The 18,029-nt window shown below is 41.1% G+C and overlaps 1 protein-coding gene and 1 long non-coding RNA gene across 3 annotated transcripts in view; one reads left to right on the top strand and one right to left on the bottom strand.

The window, feature by feature from the left end:
- LOC103152898 (carbonic anhydrase-related protein 10) overlaps positions 1 to 18,029 on the top strand; it is a 277,583-nt gene that overhangs the window by 237,401 nt on the left and 22,153 nt on the right. For both annotated transcript variants that reach the window (XM_007573556.2, XM_007573555.2), the window contains exon 4: positions 4,718 to 4,903. In XM_007573556.2, the coding sequence (XP_007573618.1) occupies positions 4,718 to 4,903 (186 nt within the window). The remainder of the gene's footprint in view (positions 1 to 4,717; positions 4,904 to 18,029) is intronic.
- On the bottom strand, positions 1,801 to 13,674 carry LOC107833125 (uncharacterized). Its single transcript, XR_001658836.1, has 3 exons — positions 13,606 to 13,674; positions 11,729 to 11,731; positions 1,801 to 1,812 (listed from the first exon to the last, which is right to left on the bottom strand). It is a non-coding gene; the product is annotated as an uncharacterized LOC107833125 (long non-coding RNA).

Genomic DNA, 18,029 nt, shown 5'->3' with positions numbered 1-18,029 from the left:
AGAAAATAACTAAGTCCAGAAACGGTGCTGAATCCGGATAAAACGGAACTGAAGACCAGAGGAACAAGCTTTCCTACATCTATGACGTATGACTGGTTCTTGGCAGTATAAATAAGGTAGACACACATTGTATATAGAATTTATTAAACACAAACTACACCGTCTTTTTGTTTTTACGCAATTAAAAAAAGTTGCCTCTGCCTCTTTTCTTTCTTAACAGTTTTTGGACGATAATGGAGCTCTTCGCTCGCCACCGAGAGACAGACGAGCCTCGGTTTCAGGCGTGCAATTGCCAGCATTTAAATAATGTGCTGATTATTGCAATACTCTCAACAAAAGACGGTGCATAGAGCACGGCGGAGCATTTCCTAACGTTGTTTGCGAGTCATTAGCATAAAAACGGCATAATCAGCGTAGCGGTGTAATGCCGGGAGTTCGAGAGCTCGGAATGTTGTTCTTGTCGATTGTCATGCAAGCGTGTGGTCCAGACGCCGGTGCGCAAGCAACACGGACCTGTGTTTGTCTGACGGCCTGGATGTGTATTTGATGAATAGAGCACAAAAGCCAGTGATTTTCACAAATACATTCAGCACACAATGTGAAAATATTAACAACAAAAAACCGCTGCAAAATAATTAGGTTACTGCCAACATGAGTGCCGAGACTCCAAATAAAGACGAGGCTGATTGAGATATAGTACTTTTGCGTATCTGCTGCGACTAATAATTGCCGATGCAGGAGAAAAGAAAAAAAAACGTGGCTAAACAAAGTTTAAGTCGAGCCATATTCATTAATCCGCCAAGCTTGGCCGCCACCAGCTGGCTAAATATAGTTAAATGTGATCTTTTAGCCCCAACAGTGACGCTTTAAATTTCACTTTAATTGTAAGGGATTTTTATGAGTTCAATCTCTCTTCCCAAATTGCTTTTGTGCTCCAGCGGAGTTTTGTTTGCATCTTCAATCACCAAATAATCATTTACATACCCAAGATTGCGTTGCACACGACAGGCTGCGGGAGGGGAAGTGCTCCCCGGAGCAGCGGCAGAGTCGCCCCCGTAACGGCGCTCTGTGCTCGGCAGCTATAGGTAGTTGTACCTTTCGAGGAGATTATTGATCCCCGGGAGGTGTGTGGGCAGCCAATTAGGAAAAAAGTGCAGCTCCCCCCCCCCCCCCCCAAATCACACTCTTGTAGCGGCCGTTCCACATGTCAGTTTCCCTGTTATACACTAAATGCATTTATTCTCGAAGCCTTTGTTTTGTTCAACACTCTTTCCCATTTGTTAGCTGTCCTGCCTAACTGGGCTTCTCCTACTAAACAACATACAAGCTGGGAAAATGATTTCCCTATCAACACTAGATCACATCTCTGATGTATGTTTTCCTGCTTAACGTTCCTGTGATGGTAAGTCGTGGATTACAGAAGAGTGAGCGGTCTCTCATACTACATCGCTGTCTTTAAACTTAATTGTTTCTGTTCTGTTGGGGGGAGGTGGCGTATAATTAAGCTGCAGTAAAGCAAACCTTTAACTCCATCGTTTGGTGTTTTTGAGGATCACTGAAAACAAGATATGATAGTTAAGTCCTCGTTTGTTTTCATGTCAGGGAATTTCAAAGTGGGGCTGCACAGTGGCGCAGTTGGTAGAGCTGTTGCCTTGCAGCAAGAAGGTTCTGGGTTCAATTCCCGGCCCCGGTCTTTCTGCATGGAGTTTGCATGTTCTCCCTGTGCATGCGTGGGTTCTCTCCTGGTACTCCAGCTTCCTCCCACAGTCCAAAAACATGACTGTCAGGTTAATTGGCCTCTCCAAATTGCCCCTAGGTGTGAGTGTGTGTGTTGTTGTGTGTCTCTGTGTTGCCCTGCGACAGACTGGCAACCTGTCCAGGGTGACTCCGCCTCTCGCCTGGAACGATAGCTGGAGATGGGCACCAGCACCCCTCCCGACCCCAAGGCTGAGGAAAGAAAATGGATGTATGGAATGCTTTGGTGTTTATCTTGCCTGATGGTAAATCCCTCAGCTCAAAGAGCGACACTTGGCATAATAATGGATACTGGATTACACCAAAGAAACTGAACTGTGCTTGTTGGCTACGATATTTAGCAGTTATCACTTTTGTTTTTTTTTTTAAATAAAAGCCACATTACCAAAGATCAGTTCTTATTTTCTCTAATTAGTGTAGATCTTATAGGCAACCTAGAGACTATAAAGTTTGGGAATGTATGAACTAAAAGTTTGAGTTTTCAGCTCTTCTATGTCACTTCATGACATAAAATAATACGGTACAGTCTGCAGCAGGAGAACTTTCCTTCCATCACCTTCTACGAAAACTTGTCGTTGCACATGTCACAAGTACAAAACAAGGAAATGCAGTTTGCATCCATCCAGAAGAAAAATAAAATACATATTGCAACTGTACAGTGAAGTTTTAAAAAAATGCTAACATTTAATTTCCCTTTTTGCTCACTAGAGTTTGTTTTTTTTTATATATAAATTGAATTTTAATTCATTGCAGTATTTAACAGACATTCAAATAATTTATATGTAAAAATGACCGTTATTTTTGGTTTATGTCCCTATTTGACTGGAGACATCGATCACTTTTGTTGTTTTTTAATTAATGACGCAATCAACATTCTACCACTTTTTGCTTTCGATTTAGCCAAAGTTTGGTGAGCTCAGCTTGGCTTGAGGTCTTCACATACCTCTCTGTGTCCGTGGATGAAAGTCGCTGAGACACTAAACACGAGCGACGGCCTTTCCACATGAAAATACTGTGTTTTCACTAACGGTGTACTCCGGTTTGCAGATATGTCGCAGAAGATGTGCTTATTGGCAAAGCGGCACACAGAACGCCATAACCAAATGCTCTAAATATTGTTAAAAAAAATAAGCATGGTGGACAATTAGATCTCTGTAGGACATCCAGGCCCATCCCGACAAGCATGGCGAACAAGCCGAACACTGTGGCCCACAGAGTAGATCCCAAACATGCTAGTAGCTTACAAAAAAATAAAAAATAAAAAAAATAAAATAGATCCTTCCATCGAACCCTGGACCCCTCCCAGTTCTCTGTTGGATCATCCAGCTGGATGTGGAAGACCACAGGGCTACAGAGGGGCAGCGAAGTTAGTTTGCTGCTAGTTAATCCGTGTTCAACAGCTGGTAAATGCTGAACTGTGTTCACAAATTATTTGGATGCACCATTTCCTTGGTTGGACGCCCACAGTGAAACCTGTAAAACCCTCACTGGCTCTACAAAACCAGACGGATGATGTTGAACGCAAACCGCTGCAGAAAGAGGTCAAAACATCGAGTTGTCACTTTTATTCATCATTCCTGCATAAAAAAACAAAGAACCTTTCTGTAATTATGCACTCCAAATGAGTTTTTTTTTTTTTTTTAAACAGTGAATCACCGTGGCAGCACATCAGATCTTTAACAATCAGATGTTATGTAACGCATTTGGAGTTTCATAGTGGAATATTAATGCCTTCTCTTTTTGGAGACCTTCAGTTTCTAGCCTGCTCGACATTTCGTCTCCGAGGATTTGGAAAACAAAAACACTAACCACTTCTTCTGCCTCAAAAAAAAGAAGAAAAGAGAGAGAGAGAGAGAGAAAGAGAGAGAGAAAGAGAAACTGGGTTTTGAGAGAGAGAGATTAGATTTTCTTGGTCTTTTCAGAGGTCTCACCTCGCTCCTTTTAATTCACCGGGGAACATAAAAAGGCTCAGTCTTCTCTACCTCTGCTGCGTCTCCCTCGTCGGGCACTAAACTCGGCACACCTTTCTCCTCCTGCGCACGGCACTTATCTCTCTTTGCATCACTCCCTCTTACTCTCACTTCATCCTTTCAGACCATTGATTTTTCACAGCATCTATAAAATATTTACAAAGTGTGGGCAGACTTCTTCTTCTAGGACTTTAAAGAAGGGAAGGAGAGATCATCTTTGAAAGGCAGCAGCACAAGGAGAGAAGGAACAGAGGGGGAGGAAAAGCAGAGGGATGGAAGGAGGCAGATAAGGGCATTGGAAGTCCACCCAAAAGTTGCGACTTGAATAGCAATGCTCCCCCTCCTCCTCCTTGAACCTGCCGATGATTATGAATAAACAGAAACACGAACTGTACTGATGAATATCACTTCTGATGGATTGATTGGGACTGACTGGGTTTTTTGTTGTTGTTTGTTTTGTTTTTATTTATTTATTTACTAGTTCACAAGCTCAGAGCTGTGTGCTGCTCCTGTATAACTCTGAAGATGCGAAATCATGTTAGAAAAGTTCACACAAAAGGTCACATGAACGACACATTACCTCTACACTGCAAAAACACAAAACCTTACAAAGTATTTTTGTTCTAGTTTCTGGTGCAAATATTTTTATTACACTTAAAATATGACCAACTGACTAAAAAGTAACTTTTTAGCAAGATTTGGAGTCTTGTTTTAGGTATGTAAGACCTTAATATTGATGAAATAGTACTAGTTCTATTGGCAAGAGAAACATTCATTCATTTGCTTTATTGCAAACTGGATTAAATCAAATTGTGTCTAGGTTTTGCTTTGCCCAGAAGAAAGACGCACAACTCCAAAATGCGCCATAGAAAATATTAACTCCTTTATTTTTATTTTGACGTTTTATTTTTACTCGTACTGTGGACGTTACCACAACGGACCTTTGTTGTGCTAGCCTTGTAATCCGTGTCCCTGCGTTTGTTTTCCCCCAGGTGGGAGGGACCATGTACAACACGGGCCGCCACGTCTCCCTGCGACTGGACAAGGAGCATCTGGTTAACATCTCCGGGGGCCCGATGACGTACAGCCATCGTCTGGAGGAGATACGACTACACTTTGGCAGTGAGGACGGCCAGGGCTCTGAACACTTGCTGAACGGACAGGCCTTCTCTGGAGAGGTGTGTGTGTGTGTGTGTGGATTCAAAAGCGTTGCTCAGTCATTGGCTTGCGTATTGAACAGAACTCATTTGAAATGATGAATCAGTTCAAATGAGGTCAGATGAAGGATGCGTCTGAATCGACTCGTCTACTTTAATTCTAACCATAACCCTAAGAAAATTACAATTAGCTCTAGCCAGCTGTGAGAAGGAGAGAACTGAAAAAGAAACTTGGAAGAAGAAATGAACCACATAGAAGCATAAAAAAAACACCCCAAAATGACTTCCAACAGCTCGTAGATATTTTTTTTTTATGTCAAGTAAGTGGTATTGACCAATAATCATTGTGACCGCAGTCAATGGCATCACTACTGAGATAAAAGCTGCAGTCGGACAAAGTGGAGTACATAATCACCGTACAACTTTGAGTCTTTTTTTATTTTTTTGAAACGGAAACATTTTCCTATAAAGATCAAGACGATGTTTTATCCGTTTTCAGCGTGAAGGTTTCCTAAACCTTCAGTCTTGTGCCATTTAAAGTGAAGTGGATGCAATTACATCACCTGGATATCTTGTCACAAGTGATGAATTCATGTATTCTTCTCTCTTGCAAAAAAAATATATATATATATATATTTGAAGGGAATAACCTAGTGTTTCCACAATAAACTCGCAATGCTCAAATTTATAAAAAAAACCAAACAAACTGAATTGCGGTTTCGGAGTCTGGACCCAAGTGAAGTTACTTTGCATGCTCACAAACCCTCCAATTTGACTAAATGAAAAGATTTCTGCAGAAAAGAGCCAAATACTCGACTATCTGCCAGTCATTATAATTGCTTCATGCCAGCTGTTGACACCAAGAGTGGCACAACCCGTTATTAGGTGTAGGGAATGATTACTTTTTCATCATAGGCCGAGGTCGGTTAGGATTACTCGTGTTATCTCTACTTTTCACTTTCTTTCTTTTTTTTTTGACCTGAAAAATTAAAGCGTGAAAAAAAAATCATGGTACAAGTGGAATAAAACATATAAGGCAGCAAAGACTTTTTTCGCAGCGCTCTACTGTGATCGTAATTGTCCGTGACTGAATGCATTCTGCGTTTTTCTTTTTCTTCTTTCTTTGTTTGCTTTGTTTGTTCTCTTGCGCTCGAGCCTCGGTGGAAGTTGTGGCTCACGGTCCATTTTATTCATCCGCCAGCCCTGCTTCTACCACACTTCTGAGCAATTTCATGTAATTTCCGTCGACTCTAAATGATAAGGGCAAGCCCCTCTGTGCAGTAACTTGAATTACCACCAGCGAAGTCAAGTTGAATGGAATGCAGAGAGACCATTAGAGAGCCCAAGACGTGTTGGACCGAGTTTGATATCGGCAACAGCACAGCGAGGTGTCATTTAGAGTTGGCTGGGGGTTCACTAAACACGCTGCGGCGAAACTAGCGGCTCTTTCTTTCTGTACTCCACACACCTTCATGGTTTGATAATGAAAACTTTGGGGAGAGGTCGAAAAGTCTTTAATATTAATGCGATAACTACAGTGTAGATTTATATTTGCTGTGCTGGGGTTTGACAACAAAATTCTTGTTTTTTTTGTTTTGTTTTGGGGTTTTTTTGTCCAGCCAGCGGGATGTGGTAGTTGAGTTGAGTTTCTGAGGTCCATCATGTATGTGCAGCATACATTCAACTTATTTTTAACCTCTGAATATGTGTAGATTCTCTTTTAAATGCCCAGACTGTTCTGTCCTAATCCAGTACGGAGCCAACAGCAGAGATGGCAAAATTTTACAGAGCAAGATTTCGCTGCTTTACCAACATTCTGTGCAATTCTGAGCCCAAAGTTTTTGATATGCAAACATTTTTTGGGGGGACTTCAACGGTTAAGCACTGTGGAGCATGTAAAAAAAAACAAAACAGTAAATTCTCTAATTTACTCTGAAATGCAGGATAGGTAATTGATGGTGACCATTTTTTATTTTTCTGAGTGAGGTCAAGAGCTGCAAAGTCCAAAATTTCCACAAAACATTTTTCATCTGTTATCTTGTGATGCATTGCTTCACTCTGCTGAAAATGTGCTAATAGAAGTGTCTCCTCACCACAGTTTGATCCCAGTCTTTCTTCGTTTTCATTTTGTTTTTTGCTCCCAAGTATGATTGACCAAACACCAGACGGTCGTGGCAAAAATAATAATAATAATAATAAATTCAGGTGTAAAATTCTCAACAGTAGTTTTCTCATGCTGCGCTCCATCCCCCCATTTCAACATGGAAACCTGGCTGCTCGTTTGAATGTTATTTTTAAGTTCAGTTCACAGAGATTAAGACGGAATAATTTATGTTCGCAGTTCACAACTTAAAAAAAATTCTGAGCCACATTCGCCTGTCCTTATCAATTGTTCACAAGATTTTGCCTTCTAAAATAACTTCCTCAAGGTTGGTGGATCACGCCGTGTGTCGTGTTGGCAATTACAATCTGCGATCATACCTGCATTCGCTTACGTCTGTCCTGGACCTCCTGTTCACACATACTCTATATAACATGGCCACATTCAAAGATAAATAGATTTATTATTACAGACTCAAAGTCCAAACCGCAAAAAAAAAGAAAACAAATACAATAAAAGAACAAAAAGTACAAAAAGAAAGGTTCCTAACCATTCAGGAGGCAATTATACCCAAGTCTCCAAAGCACAGATGAGTATTTTACTGCACTATATTTAATGTTAGTCAACAGTAGGATAATTCTATCATTAGATTCGTTTAAACAACAAATAATGATTCATTTTTGTATTTCTCCCAGAAAATGTATTTATTTTTTTTAATTTTGGGGATTTTTTTCAAATTTTTTACATTATGACCACAAACATTTATGTAAATTATTGGAATTTCCCTGTGATTAATTTAAAATATTGTTGTTCAAAAGCATCTTGAAAACCAAGGAACACGGGGTAAAACAGGGTTACTATACACAAATGGACGGATTTTCCGTTAATAATTCAAAGTCATTTTCCACAGGAAAATGACTTTATAATAGGTGAATCTGCAAACACTGATTTACAAATAGGCAGCCGTCCACTGCACTTAACACCCAGACACCTTAAACGCTCTGTAGTCCTGGATCCACACAAACACAGGTGAACACACAGGCCAAGCAAAGGTGGCATTATTTGGCTAAAAGAAAAGCTTAAAAAATCCCCAGTCCATGTGGGAGCGCATGTTGACAGGTCAGCTGTTAGTTTTACACCCCACTTCTCTGACATTAATGGAAGAGACAAACAGAAAAAGCAAACAAAGCCATCGTTGAAAGCCTTAAGAAGTACCATCTGCAGTTTGCACAAACCATGTAGAGAGCAGTCTATTTTTTAAAATGCCAAATTTTTGGTAAAAAAAAAAAAGAAAGATGGAAACTGAATATCCTGAACACGCCATGTCCGTGGCTGAACATGATACAGGTGCCATAACAAAGAAGAGGACATTGATTCACGGGAAGCCATGAATCGGGGTCAGCAGATGCTGAGCCGCGGTCGCTACAGACCTCCAAACTCCATGCGGCACTTAGATCAGTTCAAGATCTACGCAAAGAGAGCTGCAAGAGTTACATTTGAAAAGGGCTGTCATGGCTATGCCGCTTCATCAAAGCCCTACACCAGCAGGTGCAGACACAAAAGATTGGATGCAGTGGTGTAAATCGTTCTGCCAACGGATTCTACAGCAGTGGAGATTGTTGTTCTCCAGAGTGATGAATTATGCCTCTCTTTCTGACAATCCAATTAATGAGTCTGGGTTTGGCAGTCGCCAAGAGAGCGGCGCTTGCCTGATTGCAGCACGTCAAGTGTAAAGTTTGGTGCAGAGGAGCCTGGGGGTTTGGAGCTGTTTTTCAGGTGTTGGCCTTGTCGTCTTAGTTTCTCTGAACTCTTCCCTTTCAAGGAAATCTTGAGTTTTAGAACGTATTTCGGACAATTTCACGCCCCCTACTTTCTTGGAACATTTTAGCGAGGCCCCCCGATTCTTTTCCAACACGACTGCTGAGTAGAACGCGAAGCAAGAGTCTGTTTGCTTTGAGCCATTTGTTGCTTCTGTCAACTTAACTGGCCTGCAACTGAGGCCGACCTCAACCGGAAAGACCTTTGGGAATCGGCAGAGCGAGGATTGTGAGCAATGCCTTCCCAACCAACATCAGCGTCTCGCTTCACACATGCACTTCAGGGAAAATGGGGGTGGGGGGGAAATTCTCTTAAACACACTCTTACTCGCTGTGGGAAGACTTCCTAGAGGAGTAGAAACTGTTGCATCTCCAAACAGTAGGTCAGCATCGTATTAAACGGGATGTCCCTCAAGTTCGTAGCTAAAACCTCCAGTGATGTTGTGCATATTGTGCTCTGACTTTCGAAACGCATCTAATTTTATCTGGTGCCAAACCGCCTCTCAGTCGCGTCATGTACATTTTTAACATTCTCAAAATAGGAACTTGTTACTGTTCTCCGTTAGAGCTCATTCTGGTTGTTGAAGGTTTTTTTTTTTTTTGCACACCTACAGGCTACAGGGAGCCATATGACATTCTTAATGAGCTTTCGCATCATGGCAGCAATTTGCATCAGTGCTTTGGGCAGAAATAAAGTTGTCTTGGTGATGACAGTTAAGCGTTTAACGGCGTACACACAGCTCCCTCTCGGCACACACCTGAACCCCGCGCTGCTGTGAGCTCCGGCTTGCTCTTTTTCCTTTTTTTTTGTTTTTTGACGAGTGAAACAATTAGCTTTCTTGGCTTTTGATTGTTCAACAAACTCATGACTCACTCACGCCGCTGCATTCCGTCGGCATCATTATACGAATAGGCAATTTGTGTGGCAACAAAATAATTGCAGCCTTGACAGGCAAATTTATTATAATTAATGATAATAATTTATCCTCCCTCAGAAAGAGAGAGAGAGAGATATTCTTATCCTAACAAAACATGTTTGTGTGTCCTTGGGAGGATGGAGAGCTCTGGATCCCAGGCCTAAAAGGATGCATCACCTTCCCTTCACTCCCTTCATGTTTTATTTCGCCCCTGCCTTCACTTGCTGACTTACCCTTTGAGGGTGAACTTTGTGTTTGAGGACTAGTTCAGAGCCAGAGAATAAAAGGCTTCGCATGCGACGTGCAGCTGAAATGTGGTGTTGTACAGTGTCCTCCAGGCAGGCGGGAGTACCAGGGTGAGGGGGGGGGGGAAGGTTATGTTGACCGCAGATTTCCATTTCCAAATGGATATGTATTACAAACTGTGCCTTCAAAATATTTACTCCGTTCCGTTTTACTACAACGGCATTACAGCCTGGATTCGAAGAGGAGCACCAAGATGCGGCTGCTGGTTTTTTGCCCTGGGCCTCGCCTATCTGAACTTGTCGAGAACGTTCCTGTTTTTGTTTGTTTGTTTGCTTGCTTTTAACAAAACACAAAAGGAAAGCAAAACTATAACCCTGAACAGAACAGAAGCTGTTTATTCATGTGTTGTAAAGGATTTTACCTGTAATGTTTCTATGCAGGACTAAAGTGAAGACTTGGAGCTCATCAACAAAGATGAACCAAAAGCCTGATGGTCAAATGAAAAGTACAGCTTGATTGCTGCAATACATTTACATTTTTTTTTGTTTGCTTTTTGTTTTTTTTCAGTTTTTCGGTATTAATTATTTCCTAAACGCCAAAATGGATAATACAAGTAGCTATATGTCTTTTTAATATCAATAGGTTTCTTTATAGTCCTTTTTAAAGATGCCTGTATTATGTATCATCAGAGACATTTTTAGTTGCGTTCAAATGAAAATGATTTAAAAGCTAAGTCTGTCTGGGGTATGAATAATTTTATGCCCAAACTGTTGCTTAAATTATCAAACTGTAAAAATGCTGAAACACTGAGTTTCATTAACTCAAGGCAAACAAATATATATATATATATAAATTTTAGAGACGCCTTTGATTAATAGTAATTGTAAAATCATAAACTCTAATCAGTCTTCCAACCTGTTATTGTTTTCCCTTACTTTGGTACTGCAGTGTTAAGTTTTTGCTGGCTTGGTTTTTTTTTTATTTCTAGTCATGTAGATATGACTAGAAACAAATATAAAATGTATAATCAGTTAGCTTTTGGTCATTACGTGAGGATTGTCGTCTGAACTAAACCATTGGCACTACAACACCCAGCCCAGAAAAAAACTAACATAAACTTCAGCTAAAAGCTGTAAAGTTTTACAATCCATCAAAAGTGAAATAGTCTAAATCGATGCCATATTCACTTTTGTCGCAAATTCCCCTCAATGTCTTAGTTCCCTTTAATGCTTCTTGATCCATATAACAGTTCCTAATTTCTTTCTTCTTTTTTTTTAGCTTATTTGCTAAAGATTAGCTGGGAGTCTGCAAGTTTCTTTTGAGTCGGACGGCTAGAAGCCATCAGAACGTCGGGTCAGTAGAAAGCTCGAGAAAAGACACGACACTTAGAAAGCTGCATTTTGAGCTAAAATAAAAAGGAGAACATCGTCTCTGAAACAACTCCTCCTGAGGTAACAGCGAATAGAAAACTTCCTTGTCTTCTGTCACCCCGGTGCCCCGTAGACAAATCCCCACCCGGCCTCGGTTACTTCACGCTCCAATAAGATGCTTCCTGCTCCCCCAGCTCCTCGTTTCTCTCCATTTGCGGAGAGAAAGGTGGCAATGCATGTCCTTGAAACATGAACAAAGAGAGTGATATTTAAAATTTTTAAAGCTGAATATCCTTCTGAAATGGTAACCTATGGGAGTAGTAGTGAAGAACTGGTTCGTGTGTGTGTGTGTGTGCGTGTGTTTGTTTGGCTCTGCTCCCCTGGAGAAGCTTCACAGTCTAATCTGAAAATGAAACACCTTGCTCATCCTGCTAAAATATTCCAAATATTTCTCCACAAGGCTAACTTATGTTTTTGCACAGCGAGACGACGCTCGGCGGCCTTTATTATCCTCTGATATAAGAAACTGGAGGAAACAGGTTAGAAGACAGCAAAAAGGAGAAAAGGGTTGAAGCTGCCTCCTGCAAATGTGTAAGGAAGTCTCTGAATAATTTAAAATATGCATTTCTCTTTATAAGAAAACCGTAATGTAAAGAACCTTAATTTGATTTGAACATTTAACCTTGGTCTTCCTGTATGCAGTATTAAAATCCCAGTACCCTTCTGGTGATCTTTTAACTCATTTAATTGTTTTACCACAGGTATTTTTTTTTTCTTTCTGGAGTGTGTTCATTTCAGTCTGTTGTGGAATCTTGAACCAGGTGATCGATGACAGGAAGAACCGTTTCATTTTTTTTCTGTCAACACTGTGTTAAAGCAAAGCCACACTCCTGCTGTCTAAGGACGTTTGTCAGAGTTGATTTCAAGAAAACTCTTTGGATTTTATCCACCAAACGGTTCCTAGTTAAAGTTGTTGCCGCTGAAAATCCAAAACTCGTCTTACAGAACCTGCTGAAAACTGGATCTCACACCTAAATTTGATTGGTTCGTAAGAAAAATGCAACGTCGTGTTTGGATCTGGAAATTATGAGCAATCACGGCTGTCTGACGGATTCCAGTTATTAATAAGCTACTAAATTTTATACGGCCAACGACTCTCACCTGCTCTTGTCTTCTTGCTTTAGTGATTCAATTTCATCCAATTTGATTTTTGCTTGTACCACTTTAAATGAATTTTTATCGCCAATTCCTTTTCTGAAAAGATAATACTTAAGTTAATCCGATAGCCAAATTAATTCAGTGCAGCACAAATGAGACGGGTAGACCCCGCAAATTCGGTAAAACAGTTTCCGATTCAGTCAAGTACAAAAGAAAAAGTTAAAAGTTTTGTAAGGAAGCCACATCAAGACATTGTTAACGACTTCCTCTGAAAACAAAGAAACCCTTCAGCAGGACCACCTTCTGCAACTGACAGTGTGATGCATCTCCTTGACACGATGTATTACAAGTAAGTAAGTAATTTGTATGTGGTCTTTGTTGCAGTCAAACAAACCGGTGTTACACCCCTGATCCACCTCAGGAGGAAGGCGCAAAGCCAATAAATACCACTATTTGACATCTGGAGGTTAAATCGGATCGCAGAAAGAGTGTGACGTTCAGACGTGACGCAAAGCAGACATGTTGGAAATCTGATTTGCGAAGTACGACGGGAACGTGATGGAGGTGGCGCTCAACATTTCCGCTGCGCTCTGGCTGCTTCCCTCCGTTTGAGCATTCGTCACTGAGGATTTGCATCAGGCGAATGTTAAATGCATGAAGGTGCCGAGTTCAAATCCTGGCCAGGGCTTTTCTGGTGGAGCTTTTATGTTTTACTCATAAGGGAGGGTTCCCTGTGGTGAACTCTTGACTTCCCACTTGCAGGCTTAAACACATATGTAGTTTGTTTTTCTTTACGTAGATGTGTCCTCGTGGACACTGCCCTGCCCTCCATGTTTTAGATGACTTTATTATTGAAAACCTGATTCAAATGAATTGCTCTCAAACGATATTTTTGTCAGCTTAAGAAAATGCACACAAACCACGTTAATGCTGATAAAGTATTTTAGACACCTAGAAGCTCTGTCCATGTTGAGGTCAAAACGCTGTGTGCGCGTTTTCAGCGTCAGGTGTGTCTGGTTTACAGTCAAAGTCTACGTGGAGGCGCGTTGTGGCGCATTTCCAAGCTTCTGGCGAGGCGCGATTTGAACTGTCTGGAGCGTTTTGAGTGTTTGACGCTCCACACAGACTTTGAATGTAAACCAGATGCGCCTGACGCTCAAAACGCGTTTGGCGTGAACGCACCATTGCATTGTAACAAAATAATTCAAAGAAAAAAACCACAAAAACACCTAAAGGTCAGAAGTTTAAAAAAGTATCTGTGTCAGTAATGGTATTGGCGATCTGGGCCCTGTGTTCACTTGGTGTTGGATTGATACTACCCCTGCTGCGTTGTCCTGGGATGACGTGGCAGTCGGAGGCCGTCTCCTTTCCCATGAAAGTTCATGGATAAAACCGATATGTAGGAAACTGTTAGATGCGTGAGCATGCGAATTGAAGTCTACGCTGCTTAAAAATCAAATATATCCAACTAAGTATCCACACAGAATGAGACTCCATATGCTGCTAAAGAAACAATCCAGCTATATTTAATTCAAATCCTGTCAAGTGTCTCAGAAGGATTCGCCACAGGCAGCTGCTGCAAAGATTTAAAATCCCCATCAATCACAGATACATCTCTTGTGTGTCCTCTTTCTAGCAGAGCCGTGCACATGGAAAATCGCATTGAGCTAATATTGCTGCGGCAGATTATCATCACAGCGATGTCGCCGTGGAAGCTAGCTCTGTTTTATTTTTCTCTTCCTCTTAATTATCATTAATCACTATTATGGAGCACATTTCGCCCACGTCTGGTCTGCGGCGTATTAATTTCTGAGAAACTTGGATTAATATCAGATCAGAACATCAGTGTGTGGCTAATTTTTTTTTTTTTATTAATTAATTTATTTATTTTTCCAGAAATACATATTAATGGAAAACAAAATATTCAAATGAGAAGATTATCAGTAAATGTGAACTACATTCTCCCATCCTAATGGATTGAAAGAGGACGATTTCTGGCCGGAGCACAACTGAAAAGCAGCCGAGTTGTGATGGCAAAAATGCATAATCTGACTGTAATCGGTCTGTGTGGGAACGGCAGAGATCTGTTTGTTAGCTTTATGGGCCCATGCTCCAGTTAATCCGAGGGGGGGGGAGGGCAGATGGATGGAAGCTGGGATGGAGAGCGTCATTTCCAGCCCAGCGTTTATACGCAGCACTGAACACCTTCCCTCTGCTATCGACTTGCTGTCTTCATATTTCTGTATCCCTGGAGGCCAGGCCAGCCATCATGCCATAAAGAGGCTGTCATGACCCTCAGAAACAATCCCCTCCTCCACCCCCCACCCCACCTCCAAATCTCCCACACACTTCGGAGATTGCTGCCCAGCGAGCCCTTCACATCTAATTCAACTTTATCGTAAAGCCCATCCAGTTTACCAACGCTTGGCAAGTTACTGCAACAGAAGCCCCTGACTCTTTATCAGGACAGTATCCCGTGATATTATTGGCCATAATATTTACCTGAATGAGTTGTATACTTGTATACAGTAATGCAGGATATATGGCAGTTCTGAGACTGTTGTTGATTAAATTCGGTTTAAGACCAGAAATAATTGCGATAAGGGAAGTTCAGACATATACATTGGTGAAACAAAACGGCAGGAAAAGAGAGAGCCAGCAGACCTCTGTGGTTCAGTTACAGCTCAAGAACAACCTAGGAGTGAAGGCAGATGATTTGAAAGAAGAATTAAAAGAGGAGGTAGTATTAGCTTCCATTTATCTAACGCCTATTATTTTAAAACGCATTGCTTCATTTTTTTCTGACGATTTTACAACCATTCAAATCCTCAGACATGTGACCAAAGAAACTCATGTTGGTCTCATTAGGAAATCATCCACAACAACGTAAAAGACTCATGAGACTGGCATCTGAGCTAACCAGATGCTAGCAGGCATCTGAGCTAACCAAATGCTAGCAGGCATCTGAGCTAACCAGATGCTAGCAGGCGTCTGAGCTAACCAGATGCTAGCAGGCGTCTGAGCTAACCAGATGCTAGCTGTTTGTTTAGCTTCTGCGGAAGCTTGTAGTTGGGAGTGTTTTGCTCCTTGGCATCGTCTGGCTCAAAACTCAGACTAAATTTATTCCCAAACTATTACCACCTCTTGGTTTTATCCTGATGGGATCCCCGGGCTTTCCTCGCTTACTCTGCCTGACCTGAATGGAAGGAATTCGCGCTGCAGGAATCTATTCTCTCCGGGTCCAGAGACTGTGCGGTCTGTCTCCAGTCACCAGTTTGGCTCTGGACTTAAAAGAACATATACTGCGTTTCATTTACCTTGAAAGTCGGAACATGGAGCCGGGAACGACTTCTCACACTCTTACAAATGTCGCTGTACTCTCCACATGCAAACGCCACTTTTAATTTGTTCAGCTTAGATTCATCGGTAACACTTTGTTTGATGGGGTGTGCATAAGGCTGACATGACACTGTCATAAACGTGACATAACACCTGTTATGAATATGAAGGAGTCTTCATGAATGTCTGACTGTTGTCATAAAGTGTCATTTGGTAAATAATGACACTTTTAATGCAAATCTGCATTAAAACTTTTATTTTAACAAGTTTTAATGGTATTTAAAGTCCATTAAAATGGTCAACTTTACATTATAAGTGTCATTATTTACCGAATGACACTTAATGACAAACATTCATGAAGACTCCATGTTCATAACAGGTGTTATGTGATGTTTGACTGTGTCATGTCAGTCTAATTAACACCCCTTCAGTGTTACAGATTCATCTTTGCTACATGTAACATTTGGTCTAAGACACACACTTTCAACTTTGTCTTGTAAAATAAACAATTTCCACAGACCAAATTTCTACAAAACACACCATTAGTCACCCTGCAACTCAGACAATTCTGCACCTGTTAGAGTACTTGAAAAATAAAAAAATGTGGGAATAAACTGAGACCAAATTACGGTCTGAAACTAAGCTTTGCGAATCGACCGTTGGGCCGTTTTTGGCTGAGTGGTGCCAATGAGTTCCCCATTCTGCTTCACTTCTGTTAGCTGAGTGATAACATGTTTAAAACGTCTTCATGTCGATTGTGTAGTATGGTGAAAGCCTGCTTCTGTATAAAGGTTTGTTCATTCATCCATGAATTAGAAAGAGAAATTACATGACGACATGCTACAAAAATAAAAACTGAATTTATTTTAAGACTTTTTGCACATCATTACCAGGGGTGCCATTAAGTGTGTCTTACATGACTTTTGCGCAAGTCAAAAGTCATGTAATTTATTTTCATGCTCCAGCAGCGAGTTTAGCTAAACCGCAGTCGTTGCAGTGAATCCCATTTGAGCGTAGTTCAACGTGGATCTCGTCTCTGTGTTTATATATCAAACATCTTCCAGTTCATACCTTCGAAAACGGCGGCGCGTCATTTTTTTTCTGCTTCTTTTTTAACTTGTGCTCAATAAAACTTAAATAAACCCTTTTAATCCGAGCCAAATCTGTCATTTCCGTCACATCCTGTTCTGTGGAATTGTTTAGCATGTATCCAGTGGACGTCAGGATGATGCTGAATCCGAAGTGCCTGTACCTGTTAAATAGGCGACTGCTGATCTTGGCGATCAGCAGTCGCCGGGAGTCTGGTGCAGCCGAGGAAACGCTGTGATAAATGATGTAGTGCTGCAGGAGCACGGGTCTGGCCAGCCCTCTGCAGCTCTCCTCCTCTGCCCTTTCTTTAACTATTTCTGTATCTAATTACAACCTCTATTTTCTTCCTTTTATGCTTCGTCTCCCTCTTTTCTTTCCCCTCCATTTGGCAGATGTTCTCGCTTTATTATGGCCCACGCTGGCCTTTTTATTGCCCAGCAGCAAACTTTGGCGCAATTAGTAACCGAGGTTAGTGCGCATGGATCCTTTAGGCTGCTTCTGACGTCCTCACCTTAAAAAATAAATAAATAAAACTAAAACCTCAAATCAAATCAGACCCTAATCACGTCCATGTTCGCCTTGATTGCGTTTATAGACTTTCTGTCGTTCTGCACTCCCCCGGTTGAGCTTTTCATAATTACTCTCCTCTTGCATTTGTTTATTTATATCCGCCTGTACAATATGTGCCGAGCTCTTTGCCAATAAGGGAGGATGAGACGATGATGGAGGTGAAGAGCAAAAAGCTGGAAGCCTTTTAGGAGAGATCTGAAAATTATTACCGTCCTTTTTGTGTTTTGAAACGATCATTTGTTAGACTATCATGCCACTGCAGGCTAAGGGGCAATGAAGGAGGAGCTCTTGGGTTAAACATCAGGTTTTGCAAATTCGGGCAATGAGGCATAACAAAGCTCATTTCTTTTCAACTCCTGTAGCTTTCCAGAGATTTAATATCACCTTTCGACAAAAGCAATATATATATAAGACAACTTGAACAAAGAAGTGAACACTTTAATCTTTTACAGTAATTGTGTTTGTGCCAAAAGCCCCCCTAAAAAAAAAAAAACAACGTTGAAGGTCCAGAATAAGTAATGAGAAAATCCATCGTGTTAC

This window comes from Poecilia formosa, unplaced genomic scaffold (genome assembly GCF_000485575.1).
Source record: "Poecilia formosa unplaced genomic scaffold, Poecilia_formosa-5.1.2 Scaffold333, whole genome shotgun sequence".
Lineage (NCBI taxonomy): Eukaryota > Metazoa > Chordata > Actinopteri > Cyprinodontiformes > Poeciliidae > Poecilia > Poecilia formosa.
The sequence above is the reverse complement of the archived record's forward strand: the minus strand, read 5'-3'. Positions and strand labels throughout refer to the sequence as shown.